Consider the following 17,315-nt stretch of genomic DNA (forward strand, 5'->3'; position numbering starts at 1 on the left):
AATTAATTGCATGGCATATGCTTGATTTTGGGAATGAAAATAGACTTGCAATTGATCGCAAGTTTCTTGCAACGCCCCATTAGACAGACTTTGACAGACTTGAACAGGAAGGGTAAAATAGAAAGAACAGGAGAGTGCTGATCCTGGAGAATTAGGAGATGATGTATCGAAACAGTAACAGCCCAAAGAATTTCTGGGCGTCGCCTTGTCGTGATCTCAATGAATGTTCAGTAAAATATGTAAAAAGCATGCATCCTCGGTTTTGTTTCCATAGCAACCAGTGTTATTGTTGGAAGGTGAGCCGACACGGCTTCACATCCACGAGGAACCGGAGGTTATTACTACCACTACCGTCAAAACATTCATCACTGATGATTATGCAAATGAGGTATTATGACATCATCATCATCAAAACACAAGTAGAAATCTCATCAAATAAGCCCTAGAGCTTTCTTTTTCATACACATACTCTCCGACTACTACCCTTTTTATTTTTCTTCTATACACACTGTGACACATATATATATATATATATTCATATATCTTAATACACTTCCTGTATTTTATATTTCATAATAACTACTCTTAAATCATGCAATAGTTATGTCATATCACCTTTTAAAGGGCAGAAGAGTATATGACAATTATTCCTCACTCATGGTTTCCATTTTTTTTCCAGTGAGGGTTGCGGTGAACAATTAGTTGCCAGTTTGAAGAAGAAAAGGGGTTACCCCTTGTTATAAACTTCCCTCTGAAAGTAGATCATATAGTGAATGCTCTTCTATTCTTAAAAGATGATATAATCCTTTTTTTCTATTAACAAAATCATCAAGGAAAAAGGTCATAGGATATGTGTTTATAATTTCCTAATGCTAATCATTTGTGTACAAAGATATTGCAAAGGAGATGCTGTTCTTCAATGCTCCTCAATGTATACAAAATTTAATATTTTTTTTTCTGATGTAATGAAAAGCTGTGTGCAGTCTACTAGCCGCCCCATTTAAATCCTGAATTTCAACAACTAACGCTGATAATTTAACAATATGTTGATATACATGTATTTCAATATAATATTTGGGGAAAGAAATGTTTAAAGACAAATTCATCAATAGAGGATTTTTAGTGTAAGGAAATGGTCTGTTTTAGTTCTAATGTTTTTTCTCAAACAAAAAAAATACCAAAATTTATTGGAAAACAATATATATGTATGTATATATATATACATATATTTTAAGAAATCAAGATGTTACTTTTGTGCATTTTAATGTAGTGTAATTCATGTAGTTTTATTTTGTTTTGTCTTATGTTCTTGTGAAATCATGTTTCACTACACATTGTACTGTGTCATTGTTTTCATCAATAGGGTCCAAAACAAATCACCATTGTTTGTTAATATGCAATTAGTAGTTGCCAATGAATGTAATGGTGCAGTCACATTTCCCCTACGGCGGCCGTACAGTGAGTCAAAAACAGCCGTTATAACATTTTTTGTACCAGCAACATATAATTGGTTTGAATGAAAATGAATAAAACGGCTATTTTTGACTTGCTGTACAGCCGCCTTAAGGGAAAATGTGACTTAGCATTAATGAAAAAGTAGTGATTTCTTAACAAATATCTTTATATTGAAAAATGAGCAGGCAGCTTTACAATAAATTGTATTTTAGACATACCTGTATGGCAATCTCATATTTCCGAAGACTGTCTTCTGATTCCTTGGGGTCGTTTCACTGAAGAATTGTCAGATGTTTTATCTGAAGTTTTGCATAGGAACTGTGCTTCTCAGCCAATCAAAATCAAGAAAAGTTGACAGATCTGAAAAACAATTGGATGAATAATGTTGTGGAAATGCCCCCCCCTGTAGAGAACTCTTTTTAGGCAAATGAAGGTTGCCACTTACGACATACACATGTACTGTATCTCTAAAATCCAACTTTTCTGAGATATTTTTTTTAATGAGGATGGAGGTTGTGATAGCCGAGCAATGAAATAAATGTGATCAGAGTTTCTTGATTAAGAATATTTGGCTAACCACTTTCTCAAATGGGCAACTTTCATGTAGTGTATAGCATATACACGTAGAATAGTAAATTGCAGTTTTCACCTTCGAAATTGTTTTGCCTACTAAATGAAAAACCCAAAGAAACAACAAAATTGAAAAGTAAAGGAAAGCCCAGATATTGTTATTGTATTGTAGAAATCTTACCCTGCAAGCAACTCGGTGCAATATAGTGCTGTTGCTGTTTAGAATAGCCTTCTCTTGTACGGTATGTACATAGTACATGTTCTTGTATTAGAGTTGATTGACATTTGTTCTTTCAAAGAAATTTGTCCTTCTATTCGTAATGCTGTACTGTATTGAATATGTTTGAAACATCATTTATGGCTATAAGTTGTTTTTCTTCTGGCGCTCGTACAATAAATTACTCAAATTAGAATTGTACATATTTATGTAGTCAACTAGATTTCGTATTCATGATATTTCAAGCATTTCAACTCTCACTCTCTCCTTATTTTTACATTTTCATTTCTATATTATGTGGAGCTCATTCTCAATCATTCTATTGAAGGTCTATACCTTGTTTTGTTGGGATAACAGGACTTCATTCAATAACTTTCCTTTTTTCCTTATCCTATTTTTTTTGCTTCATTTCTTTAAGCAGCTTTCCATGATAAGATCTTGGTGCCATTTTCTTGTGTCTGTATAGTTTTAAATGTTCAGCGCATCATTGTAGCATATCAATATTACATATAATCTCACTTTTGCCCATAATTTCAGCTTATAATGGTGTATTTATCTGATCTTCTATATCTATTATTACATTGTATATAATTCACAAAATTTATAATCAGTCATTTTGTAATGTTATCTATCTCTATATATTCTGTATAATTCTGTATAAACCTTAATATCAATTTCTAAAATATCTAGGATACTAACTCTTTATTTAAAGATGATGTATAAAAGCAATGATGAATTACTGGACATTTTATTCATTTAACATGGTTTTTGCTACAATTTGAAATGAATTTTTGGTCTTTAGCAGAACTAAACACAATGCAAAAGGAGAGTCGCCCCTAAAAATTTGCATAACTGTTTTAAAGGTGTTTGACTACTAAAGTTAACTTGGAAAGGTGTACCTTCTTTTATTCACTGACTTTTGTATGGGGGGAAATGGATCCGGCATGTCATGCACAAGTTTTCCTAGTAAAAGCAAAATTTCCACATTTCAGTGTTCACATAAAATGTAATTTATACCCAAGGAGAAGGAATGTTAGTGCTTCCTACCGTTTATCAGCATGCTTACCCAACCTTGTTATTAAAATAAGCTGTTGGGTATCGAAATGAAAGAATTGAGAAAACTATTTGGTAGCAAAATTTCATTTTGATTTTTTTTTATTTAAAAATGATCTGGATTGATTTAACAATTCAAAAATCACGAAAGCTGAATACCTGATATTCCTCTAAAAAGTGTCAGGACATGTGTGATTGTGTCAAGCAATAGATATTTAGTTAGCTCAACACTTCAACATTATTCACCAGGGGAAAAAAACCCACCAAATTAATTTAAAACCTTAAAATTACTCTTTTGTGCTCGTTTGTATATGACTGGATGGATCAATTTCATTTTCACACAAAGAAAGTAACTGTGTAGTAATATTCTGACTGATTAGCATTGCTCAAAAACTTCAAAAGTGATGTATGTTGTTAATTTAGGGGGTAACGTACCATTTGTGTTATGTTTATTTCTTCAAAAGATTCTTAATGGAATACATGTATACGGTATGTGGTTGGATGTTTTTAACTTGATTGAACTTGCTCTAATTTCAAGGTAATAAGTTGGGCAACATGGGTTAATCTCAATTCATTAACAGCATTTATATATATATATATGTTGGTTCAAAGTAAAGTTGGAGCCAGTCACGCCCTTTCCAATGTTATTGCATTATGCACCCATTCAGGATGTACCTCGACGGAGCTGCCAAGTAGTACGATTTTTCCGTATTTAGTACGTTTTTGCAACCAAAATACGGCAGTACGTTTTTTCTTTAAACAAAATTTTACAAAATCGAAATTTATTGAGAAAAATCATCTCTATATGTCTCTATTTCATAAAACGTACACAAATATGGTTATTAGATCAATGTAATTTCAGGTAACTTGTTTTTTTTTCAATCATTTTGTAAAAACCAGGGTGAGATACTGTATACACAAGTTTCTTTTTTTTTTTTCATCTGCAAGAGCAGTGCACATTTAAGCTTGCATGCAGCTTTTGATTTTTTGGTCAAAATACTGATTTTGGGGGATAAGAATACTGAAAATGCAAAATACAACTTGGCAGCTCTGCCTCAAAGACAAATATTCTGTTTGCTTTGTTTCAAGTCTGACATGTACCACTCCTTCCCCCCCCCCCCAAAAAAAAAAGAAAGAAAGAATATAAGAAAAAAAACATGCACCTTTTATAATCATCAGGGTCTGAACTTGCCAGAACTGACTGGTCACTTTCATCAGTTATTGTTCTTTAGCAGAAGCTGAGAAGCAGTCCCCTCCCTCCCACCAGAAAAAAAATGACAATGATGGATAATCAAGCCATTAGAATAAACTTAAAAACCTTGAAGATTGAAGATCCATGATATTGGTATTGGTCTTGGAAGAGGTTCACCATGGCTCCAACTTTGCTATCGGTCATTCTAACTGGTCACTATCTCATTGACCTTTACAGCAGCCCGAAGCTGATCAGGTCATTCCAGACCAGTCTCCTCAAGAAGTGATCCATGAGGAAGTATTGGCCCCTGACAGGGTCACCGCCGACCTGTCAGAACCGGTCCTGGTCCTTTCCGACCAACTTGAATTGGTCAAGGAGACGGACGTTGACGAGGAGGAACCGGGAGAACCCGAAGCCGATTTGACCCCTGAAGAAGCCAGATCTGACAGGGACGATTCTCCCGACCCACCACTCCTACCCCGTACATACCAGCCAGAACCAGCCCAGTCCGGTTCTGACCAGCCCGAACCAGTCAATCAGCAGGAACTGGTGGTCGAGGAAGAGGTAGCGAAAGAGCAAGTCACTGGGGTTGAATCCACCCCTGACCTTGATGCACGTTTTGGCGGGAATGTTGCCATGGTAATTCGCTTGGATGTTGAGAAGCAGGATGAAGAAGAAGACCAGGTTTGAGATGCTTACAAACCTCACGCATGGTCTCATTGTCTCCATTGTGTGTGTCTGTATTTGGGGTTTTCTAACTGCATCTTATTTTTCATTTTCACTTCCATTTTGCTTATTCTTCATCTTGTCACAGGGTTCCGAGGTGAAATCCATCCAACCAAGATAAAACTGAAACTTAATGACAATACTAATGATAATTATTTGCAGTATCTCCATCCATCCCAGAGCAGTAATCAATTTAATGCAAGGCTGACATTGAATCATACATGTAATTCATCTCATATTTTCTGTACGGGTTCCTTGTGTATTTACTTTAACAGATAACTTGGCCATCTTTAGATCTACAGATTCATATTATGACAAGTTTCATTGAAAGGTGTTTCCTTTGTGTGCGGTGTGTAGTTTATGAATTCAGGTTTTGAAAGTTTTTCCCTCGCTTCACCCTAAAAGAGCCTAATATGAATGGAAGTTGAGGTGAATGTGGTGCTTTAGAATAGTGAATGAATATTCATGAATCGTTGTCAATTTTGTCGTAACTATTCATGGATAGATCTGAAGAAGATATGAACTGTGATATCTAATTAATAAGGGGACTATCTGAAACATTTAGCGAATGAATATTCATTAAATTGTCATGTCAATTTACTATTCATGTATTCGATATGAAGAGGATATGAATTTTGGTATATTAATGAGGGGACCGTCTGGAACATTTTTCAACCTCATTCATCCTTCTACCATTGTCTTCATATCTTTCATGATCATGAGTGTACATGTAGTATTCATTGTTATTTACAATGTCAATCTGAGGTTTGAATGATCTGTGATGCTGTTTTGACAGAATATTTTGAATTTTACTTCTTTGTAAGTATGTCTGTTGACTTCGACATCTTTTGTTGTTGTGTTAAAACCCTCCAAAGCTAACATTAATAAACACTCCTCTAAAAGAGTAATTTTTTTATTATTTTAGAATAGATGTATGATGATTAATTTAAAAGGGTACATTTATTTCAGGATAATCTTGATTTTGCGATGAATTGAAGAGTAATAAAATTTGAAGATGTTAAACTTAGCTTATTAAAAAAGAAAAAGAGATGAAATTAAGGCAAAACACAAAGTGAAATGATGACTATTAAACTATTTAATTTTGGGGGGCTACTTTTCGCAATCTTGCTCAATCTGCAACATCAGTTATTAAGCTTTATCATTGCATTGAACAGGAGTTTTTCCTGGGGCCCATTGCTAAAAGAGTTACGTTTCATCAGAACTTTAAAAAGTAAGCACAAGGCTCTAATGTGTATATTTCATTAGTTGAAAGTGATTGCGTTTGATCGCAAATCTTTCTACAATGCATTCCAGTGCCCTTATTTGATATTCTAGGGCTCATTTTAGCATATTCTGGGCAAAGTTTCCCTGAGCCCTTGTTTAACCCCCCCTTGGGTATGATGCTGACACAGTTTTGTGTTTATTCTCTACAGGACGAAGAGGAGGAGGAGATGATGGCCGCTGCCCAGCCGGAACAGGAGGACGAGGCCTCACCATTCGTCAAGACGGCCATGCTGGTCCAGCAGCAGCAGAGCAGTGAAGATGACTCCAAGCTGACCAGGGACGTCCCCTACGTCAAGACGGAGAACACCACCATCACCTACGAGAAGGACCCCGAGGATGCGGTCGATGGGGAGGAGGATCCGGGGACGCTGATCAGCGCGCAGACCATGACCAGTGAGACGAGGTCGATGACGACCACCACTCACATTACCAAGGTCAGAGGGATGTGGGGGTCTTACGATGAGGATTATGTTGATGATGATGTTGACAATTATGGTGGTGATGATGAAAATAGGGAAAGGAATAGCAGCACACTTAGCAGTATGCAGACTGAGACTTTTTTTTTTTTTTTTTTTTAATAACAAGTGCACACCTAGTTACCAATAATGCATATAGCATTTCCATTTATTTGAAAGCAGGATAAAAGAGCATTGTAGATTAAATGCCTTGCTCACGGGCATAGGTGCCGCAGCCGGGGATCGAACTCCGGACTTTCCATGTATAGCCAGGCGCCTTAGACCACTCGGCCACGGCACTTCCCAACTTGTGACAATTACCACTCATGAAACTAGTACAGATTTTTGTGATTTAATGATGGTGATGGTGGTGAGGGCGAATGTGGGGGCTCTGGGGCAGTGGTTTTATTCTAAATTTTATTCTTGGTAGTAAATCCTTCCTATTTCCAGGTAACTCATAAAATTGAAGTTATGATTTTTTTTATACATGTAGGTAATTAAGCAGACTATTATGAAGAAAAAGAAAATCCTTTTTTTCATGATTGATACAATTTCATACATACATTAATAAAAAATAAAATTGTCATTTCATTTACAATTTTACCTTTTACCAATTGACATTAATGACAAACAAGTACATATATTTGTAATAGAAGAATGTTTATGAATAACAGTAGCATACAAATGATATTTGTTATTGTTCATAATAATTATGATGATAATGTATCTTTAGTATCATATGAATGAATTATGACCATGATTTTTTCTCCCCTCTCCATCATCAGACGGTTAAGGGCGAGCTGACCGAGACGAGGGTTGAGAAGAAGATTGTTATCCAGGCAGACGGTGACTTAGATCATGATAAGGTATAAAAACCCATTCTTTATTTGTATGCATGTACATGTATAGTAACTTGAAATCACTTTGTCTATAGATGCGAGTAATTTTACAAATGACTGGTGATCCCTTCCTCTGGTAAATGAAACCCACAAGATTGTCATTAGTGTAGATTTACTTCCTAACAAAGGGTCACCGGTTGTTCGTGAAGTCGCTCGTAACTTACAAACAGCTTGATGAAACACCCACCGGGCTTTACATACAGGGTGATTTCAAGTTCAGTGTTGACCTTTTGGTGTTGGTGTTAGGTCAATTTTTACACGCTTATAACACCAAACATAGAATGAAGATGGTCCCGAAAAGTCACTCACTTAGTTGTGGATATGTCAATAATGTGATCTGGATCAGTTTTACAAACTCTGAATAAGTTTTAGAGCTAGGGGAAGCAATCCAAATTTCAACACCAACACCAAGGCCAACACCGGACTTGAAATCACCCAATGTAGAGCACTCAGTGACTTTAATAGATTGTGTAAAGGAGCAATGGTCATTCTTCATTTGTGCAGCTTGAAATTGACTTGTAAACTGGCTTTACCAAGAATTTAAAACAAAAATCATTGCAGAAAATGTCATTGTGTGCTTTGCAAGAATCTATCCGTTATTCTGCATTTGTATTAAACAACCCTTTGAAATATTTGTCTGATTTTATCAGAGGTATGGGTGAATTGAAATTGGAATTTTAAGTGGTAATCAAGTTTTGTTATATTTCTTTGCTCAACAATCTTTACTTTTAGCTGTAACCACCATGAAACTGCACTGATCAAATATCAATACTTCATATCATGTTTTTGAATAACCCTTGTTACACTTTCATATCATTCTTTATCACAATATGTATCCCTACTGTGTCTTTCTAATTTTTTTTTTTTTTTACAAAAATGCTACAATATAGGACAATGAATTTGATGTAAATGTAACTTTATGTCATACAAGTCATAACTATTTTTTATGTCTGTTATTTTTTCCCCACAACTTTTGCGCAGTATGGCTGTAACATGGCTGTTGTCATTAATGCCTAGATTTTTCATTTTATCTCATTTTTAATTTTTTAGCAAAGAATGGCTACCAGCATTCATGGCATGGCTATAAATTCTGTTCTGTTTCGCTTAAATAGTAATCTGCATTGTTGATCTTTATGGATTTATGGCAAATGCAAATTCATTAGGACATAACATTTTGAAATTTTAGCTTTAAAAACTCGTTACCCAGAAAATTTTCCCATCTTAGGTCTACACACCAATGACCTGTGTTGTGATTGACATTCGGGACCTACATGTACAATTTATTTTGCAATTAATTGCAAGTTTCTGGAGGATATCCCGTAATGATATTGTCTAAGGGCTTCCTTTCAGTAGATACGTGTAACACAGCCCCACAGAATGCTATGGCCCATATTCTAAAAAATGGTTTCATTTGTACCATGGTGTGAAACCATGGACTATGCAGATTTTGTAGATGCAGACCTGCCAACCAGTACGTTTTAGCCATATTTAGTACGTTTTTTTTAATACAAAATCGTAATTTATTGAGAAAAATCATCTCTATATGTCTCTATTTCATAAAACATACACAAATATGGTTATTAGATCAATGTAATTTCAGGTAACTTTTTTTTTTCCAATCATTTTGTAAAAACCAGGGTGAGATATACACAAGTTTCAATGGTTTTTTTTTTTCATCTGCCATAGCAGTGCGCATTTTAGCTTGCATGCAGCTTGAGCGCGGTGATGGGCGAGTGCACCAAGCATTTTATTATGAAATACACTTTTTTTGGGAAAAATACTAAATATTTATCTCACACGCTAAAAATACTGATTTTTTGTCAAAATACTGATTTGGGGGGATAAGAATACTGAAAATGCAAAATGCAACTTGGCAGCTCTGTAGATGTGATGATGCTTATTTCATCGTGTATGCTAAGAAAATTCCAATTATAAATACACAATTCTGGCAAAGGGCGCTCAATTCATGCCTGGTAATACAGGAAATCTGCATCGTCCATGATTTTTTACCATGCTGCACTTGAAATACAGGCCTATGTGTGTATGTATTGTCCAGTATAAAAACATTCATGCCTGGCTTTATGTGTATGTCAGTTGCTTCAACATACACATGCATAGTAATAGTATGTACGTGTATACAATGGCTGACATGTATGGTGCTTTTCGTATTTAACTTAAAAGTTTTTGTCAAAGTTTCTAAAGGAGGAATGACCTCGTAGGTAACAAAACGAAAATCTGAGCCATCGTTTGCCACACCTTTTAGCAGGAATTCCGCTCAGCATTGCTTCTTTTTTCCTTATCCCCTCATTTCAGGATAGACAATGAATTATTTTTTGGTTGAGAAAGCCCCTGTAAATCATGCATGTGGCCAAGGAGATGGAAAATCTGATTGTCAAGACTTGTTTTGAGCTGCCTTAAAAGGACCTGGGGCCCCTTTTCAGAAATAGTTACAACCGTTATAACTTTGCCATTGTGGCAACTACCATGGCAACAGGGCTCAGCAGCCAATCAAAATCAAGGTTGCCATGGTAGCTGCCATGATGGCAAAGTTACAATTGTCACTGTTTATGAAACGGGCCCCAGGTGGATGTTTTATAAAGCTGCTGGTACATATAAGTTAAGAGAGACTTGAAGAATGACTGGTGATCCTTTCTTATGTGCTAAATAATCACCAATGAACATTAATGGTGAATATCATTTACCACAGAAAAGGATCACCAGTCATTCTTAAAGTCGCTCTTACGAACAGCTTTGTGAAACAGCCCCCTGTGCGCTTATACATGTATAGGCATTATAATGTACAGTAGAGTGGTTATTGGGAGATAAAAATATTAACTGATGTGAATTTTTGTGTATGATGCATTTAATGATGAATGATATACATGTACCTAGATTTAGCCAACAATGGCTGTTAGTTTGGCCAGCATTAGCAGTTGGTTTGATCCACCGTGACTTTCGCTTCGGCTTCAAAACTGTAGAATGTCAGTGAATGGATCTTAGAAAGTGTTACAAGTCTTTCAGAGAGAAGTACATTATAATTGAAAATCAGTCAATGTTTCTGAATGTGTTGTAGGTATTAGGTCAATATGGACCATGACTAGCTAAAAATATTTTTTCTTTGTTTTTCAGGGGCTACTTTTCACAACTGACTGCCTTAATTTCCAAATTGAATATGCTTTGACATTGCAGTGAATTGAGATTTTCTGGGGCTCTTTTTATTTTGATCATTTTGTTGGGAAAATTGCCCGAGCCCCCATGTAATTTTTTTGTTCCCCCTGGATCATGTAATAATCTTATCCTTGCATAGATCAGCAGTGTCAAGCATACACCCCTTTGTATAGAGTGTCATCGTGTCTATCACATAGGCAGCTTCGCCACAAGGCTGTAATGGCTTGGCATAAAAAAAAACTGAGAAACTGTAGTGGAGAAACGTTATCCAAATATTACACATCGTTTAGGGAATTCAAAGGTACTGAATGTGTGTGATTGGTTATTCTAGTGCCTGAGCAAAATGATGGGTATCATACTGATGTAGATTCTTGTTATTTATAATGATTGAATTATGTGTCGTTCAATCCATGCATTGTAAGTCATTGAATTTACATGTACCAACCAAAAAAAAAAGACCTTTTCAAACCAGGTCATTTATCAAGTGAAATTATTTTTTATTTTACAATTCATCCATACAGAGATTACAAGGCCCTCAAAAAAGAAGGGGAAAAAAATGTGGAATGATAACATCAATTCCACTTCCATGTGATTTTTAATTTTTTTTTCATTCGGAGAAATTATGTGAACGTTCCATCGTAATCAGCCATTGCATCTTGCCTTCCTCATTTTTTTTTTGAGGATTGTGTTCATATCATTTCCACAATTCAAAATTTATTCAATAGCATTTTGGATGTACCAAAGTCGTAAAACAGCAGCTTTTAAAACATACAAAACCACTGGGCTTTGCATTCTCATGCTTGTTAAGTGATTATGGTATAATGATTATCCAGTCATTATTGAGTGTCTAAAGTGAAAGAATTATGTATGAATAGCAAGTGTACATGTACACAACGAAGAATGTCTGATATCTAAAGATAAAAAAGAATTATTAGCAATTACAATGAAAGCCCTTGCCCTCATCCCTCTTCAGTAATCTAAGGCACCTTAACAAAAGTGTGGCTGCACCTTTCAAAAGGAATCCTGCCAGGAAGGTCCTTTCGCATCTCTTTACAGTCAGTTTCCACGCATTCCCTAATGTTTTGGCTAATGAAATGTGAGCGATGAAAACCGCTTGCAGGATTAATTGTGAGAGATGCGGCTCCGACCTTTCGGTAAGGTGCCTTGTTGATAGTCGAGCTTCGCGAGTAAAGATGAGTTTTCTTCTTGAGTTGAGATGTTTTTGCTTCTTTCCCAGGAGGCGGCCGATGCCCAAGTACGAGCTGTAAGTCATACATTAATCATCTACATTCTAGGCTTTACTCGTTGCAATGCATCCCCGATCATTCCAACCCCCATACCATTCCTCATCTTGCCCCCCGTTCCTTAACCCTCCATCTAGGTCCTCAAAGAGCCTGTATTCTGAAGTGGGGTTTAACTTTAATCAGTGGCGGATCCAGGATTTTGAAATAGAGGGGGTGCAAACAGCAAATTTGACAAAAAGAATCTGCACAAGATGCCAATTTTCTTCGATTTAACTTTATCAGTATGTATGTTCAATGGGCAATATTCAAATTATCGAGGGGGACGCGCACCTCTTGCGTCCCCGTCTGGATCCGGCACTATCAATCCATGGTCAAATGGGGCATTATAAGAAACTTGCAATCAATTCCAAATCTATTTGGGTCCCAAAAATCAATCATAAATCTTGCAGTCAATTGCAAAATTTTAATCGATTGCTGATATACTTCTTGCAACTATGAGTGAAAGTTCTCATATGAAAGTGTCTCTTGCACTATCTTCTTTCCGAATGCTATGACAGGATAGGCGGGGTCCATTTCATAAAGCTGTTCGTAAATCAAGAGCGACTTTGAGAACGACTGGTGAACCTTACTTACGCGGTAAACAAACATTTTGGTGTATACCATTTACCCAAGAAAGGATCACCGGTTGTTCTTAAAGTCGGTTTTAACTTTAATATGAACAGCTGTATGAAACACCCGCCATGATATAGGTTGTTTGGCGGTTGAATATAAGGATAGTGGAGGTGAAGAGGTCAAAAGCTGAAATGTACCTGCTGTACATTACATGCCAACTATTTTGAGTTTAAGGCAATATCTTACATGTAGCTAATGGAAAAGAAGGAACATGGTGAAGAAAATTCTCCTTTTTTTCAATTTCAGAAGGAAAACCTGCATTGAACCCTGTATCATCAATTCCATTAATTGGAATTATTTAATTTCATCTCCAATTTCATGCTTCATGCCTGATGGTATTTTCAGGCCTCCATACAAGTATTTTATCATACTTCTAAAATTGCTTGATACTTAAAAAAAGAATATATGCTCAAAATGCATACAGTAGGTGCTGGGAAATAGAGCTCCCAATATCCCAAAATAACCCTAAAGCAAAAATGCTATTAAATACATGTATATGTAACATATAGAGCATCCCATATTACTCGCAAGTGCTGTATTAACATTTACATGTATCTATATGATCATGATTTGGTGAACATAAAGACAGATGTTAATGTAGGCCCATAAACATGCATACACAAAATTTAAATTACCATCCATGTTTTAATACAGGGATGTCTACCGGTAAATGAATACTGTACAGTATCAACTCATATACAAAGTCACATTTTGGTACATTTTTAAAACCGGAGGGGGGGGGGTATTGCATTCTGTGGTGATTTCCATTTTACTATTGTTAGTAGATTAGATGTACATACACAGTCAACCCTGCTTTAGTGACCATCTGTGTAGAAAGATGTAAAGTCTCCAGGGCCCCCATTTCATAAAAAAAGTTACTACAGTGTATGATAGCAACTCTTGCTGGAATGTCAACTACCATGACAACAGTGAAAATTCTGCTTCCTGATTGGTTCTTCCAATGAAAGTTGACATTCCGGCAAGAGTTGCTATCATAGCAACTTTTTATGAAGTGGAGCCCGGGTGGGTGTTTTATACCGCTTTCATTAACTCGCTGATCCAGACCAGGCCTGGGGTAAGTCGTAAAATTTAGAGTTTACGAATGATGTGGGCAAAAATAGCCCGCGCCATGCCCAGGCTATTTTGGTGCTGCTTTTATCAGCTCCAGACCAGCGCCTTCATAAAAGTAGCATAAAAAGGAGCGCGGATCTGCTACAGTTTATACTGAATGCTTGTGGTGCGGACTATGTTAGTGCGGGCTTGGTGCGGACCAAAAAATCATGAGTTACTGAAAACGGTATCATAAAGCTTTTGGTAAGTTACACCCGACCGGTGACCCTTTCTTGTGCTAAATAATATATCCCTATGTAGCTGACTTAGGACCCAAGAACATGTTCCAGTCGTTCTTAAATTCGTGCGTAACTTCATGAACAGCGTAATGAAACACCCAACGGTTTTGGATTCCCGTTATAATATTCTCCATTTGCTGGAACCTGCCTATAAAGATCACCTGCTCTTAGAAACCACTTTATTGTCTTTATACACAGTTTTTAACCGTACCTGGACAACATTACTGTAGTGTAATTTGTAATTGACCATTGTATAACGTGTGTTCAAACGCAGGCTCCCTCAGATTCAGAGGTCTAGATGACCTCTTGGTGGCGACCCGAGTGCTAGAAGGTAGTAAAAGCCTGACATGAGTTTATAGTGTACATTGCCTGGATACGTACTCTGCCTGCGTGCATTTGATAGTGACTTACGTTTGGACAATGGCCTGTCTTCCGAACTCCATTTTAGCTAAAACTTTGGTCTAAATTGCCGGTTTTAGAATTCTGATATCTACGTCAAAACAATGTTAATGTTCATGGTACATGTAGTACATCTCCATGTAATAATGATTAGCTCTCTTCCTATAGTAATTTCCAAATTCATGCTGTGCTATCAGACAGCTGTGTTTGGCTTTTAAACAGCATATGAGCCGATTCTTACCTCGCACAATAAAAGAGGCAAAGAGACAATGAGAGACAATGAGAGACAAGTAGATAACCAGGAGACAGTTAATAAATTATTTATACTAAATGTATTCTTACAATAGACTCTTTCAAAGCAAAGCAAAGTGAAGCAAAAAAAAGAAAGAAAACAAGCAAACAAACAAACTGAAAAGAAAAACTAAGTTACAACCTGTTTTCCCTGCGACCTCTTCATCAAAGTAAAGCTGGGTTAAAGCAGAAAGTAAGCCTTCATATTACATTTTAAAAGTAACACAAGACAAATATAAAAATCTGTTGAATGTCAGGAACATACAATGTGGACAAAGTCATGGCATTTTAAACCATTGCTACATGTAACTGGAACTGGGCGATCCATGTAAAAGCCTATGGGAATGTAGTAAACAGTTTAACCCATTGCCTACTGGAACTGGGTAATCACTGGAAAAAGCCTATGGGAATCACAGAATCCAGTAGTAAAAAGGTTAACCCATCGCCTCCTGGAACTGGCCGCTCCCTGTAGAAAGCCTATGGGAATAACAGAATTCAGTAATCAACAGGTTAACATAAGCCTAAGCATTTGACCATGGGTTAAGATGAATGAAGTGGGCTTCAGAATACAGGCCATTGATAGAGAATTGAAAATGAATGAGACTTAGATGCCTGTGGTTGCATTGTGGAAATTACAAAATATAAATGTACAATGGGTGATTTCAAGTCCGGTGTTGGCCTTGGTGTTGAAATTTGGATTGCTTCCCCTAGCTCCAAAACTTATTCAGAGTACTCAAAACTGATCCAGATCACATTATTGACATCTCAACAACTAGTGAGTGACTTTTCGGGACCATCTTCATTTTATGTTTGGTGTTATAATCGTGTAAAAAACACCAACACCAAAAGGTCAACACTGAACTTGAAATCACTCATTCCCTTTTAAGTTCTCATACAGGATGTGGTATAAGATGATAATGACGAGAATTATAGATGCCTGCAATCGCATTACAGAAATGCACAGTCTTCATAATCCAATCTTAATTTGTGAATCAATGGTATTAACTTCTGTGTGATGAATATGTTATTTCTATGCCAACTTTCCAATAAAGTTACTAATAATCTCTTTGTTCATTGCTATTGGTATACGTGATTAGAACGGAAGTACTTTAGAATAAACCCCGACAAGTTGTTGATATTGTTGGATGTGGAAATTCATTGTAATAACGACTTGTAAGTTGGATAAATTCTCTGGCTTGCCTATCTATTTTAATAAAGCATTGAACTCCCATACAGTCTTTGTGGAATACACACCTGCATAACAAACAAATGGATATTAATTTGCATCTACATATACACATTTCTATTGGTTCTTTTGAGCGGCTTCAGCCACTTTAGAGATATCATTGAAATGCAAATGCACATAATGCTTAAATCAACCTCCCCCCCAAAAAAAATGTGTTTGAGCAATTCCACATTTTAGTATTGTTGAAGGTTTATTAAAGGAACACTTGATACAAAGGACCAGTTCCTGTCCTCAGATGCAAATGGTATCTACAAAATAAAAAAAAATAAAAAAAGATTTAGTGTTTTTGTGAACAACTATTGTTTATAATGTAGCTCTTTTGGAAAATATTCATTGACAGTACTGTACACATGAACTTCGGAAGGAATACATTTGGGCTGAATATGAAGACATATCGTGGCTGGGCGGATGAAACCTTGAATCTCAGAGTTTAAATATTTTGACGACAGCTCAGAAAAAGTTAGATTTTAGAGTTATATCATGGGTAGCAACCTTCTTTTGCCTCAAAAGAATTCTTCGCAAGTATCAGGAGACTGTTTTCAGACAAAATGGCCTCAATTCACAAAGGTGGTTTTGAAAACCATCGGTTGGACCCATGGTTTATGCAGATTTCATATTAAAATTTGTGAATTCGGGCCTATAAGACTGCCACCATTGCTATAGTTTTAAAATACAGCCTTTTCTATAAAGCTGCCCTCAAAACTTTTGAATTTTGAGTTGCGAGGTTTTGTCAGCCCAGCCATTATATGTAAAGAGGAAAGTGCATGTTCGAGTTGATTTTCCTTCTAAAATTTTTTCTCTTAGTCTCAAATGTGACTGTACATGTGTCGAAGGGAAGATTTGAAACTTGGGGAAATTCATGAAGTGTGTTTTTGCATGAATCTCTCTGATTGAAACTTCCAATGACGTTAAGATTGATGTAGGAACACTTTGTTGTGACATGGAATTTGTAATATTAATATACTGATTGTTGTGAATGTTAAGATTTTGTTTGAAATTCTTCTTCATAATTCTTTAAATTTGAATCGTTGTGATAACAATAACGTTACATTATGTGATGGGACTATATCATAAGCGAAATATGTCATAGTTTCA

The 17,315-nt window shown here is 36.2% G+C and overlaps 1 protein-coding gene across 11 annotated transcripts in view; it reads left to right on the forward strand.

The window, feature by feature from the left end:
* The window catches only part of LOC129280146 (protein 4.1-like), an 82,284-nt gene that overhangs the window by 59,581 nt on the left and 5,388 nt on the right, over positions 1-17,315 (forward strand). For 6 of the 11 annotated variants that reach the window (XM_064112312.1, XM_064112314.1, XM_064112316.1 and 3 more), the window contains 3 exons: positions 6,647-6,931; positions 7,738-7,818; positions 12,257-12,283. In XM_064112312.1, coding sequence (XP_063968382.1) covers positions 6,647-6,931; positions 7,738-7,818; positions 12,257-12,283 — 393 coding nt within the window. Of the gene's footprint in view, positions 1-274; positions 389-4,724; positions 5,172-6,646; positions 6,932-7,737; positions 7,819-12,256; positions 12,284-17,315 lie in introns of all 11 variants that reach the window. The other 5 variants (XM_064112306.1, XM_064112307.1, XM_064112310.1 and 2 more) reach the window with 3 other exon arrangements.

Source organism: Lytechinus pictus, chromosome 17 (assembly GCF_037042905.1).
Source record: "Lytechinus pictus isolate F3 Inbred chromosome 17, Lp3.0, whole genome shotgun sequence".
Taxonomy (NCBI): Eukaryota; Metazoa; Echinodermata; class Echinoidea; order Temnopleuroida; family Toxopneustidae; genus Lytechinus; species Lytechinus pictus.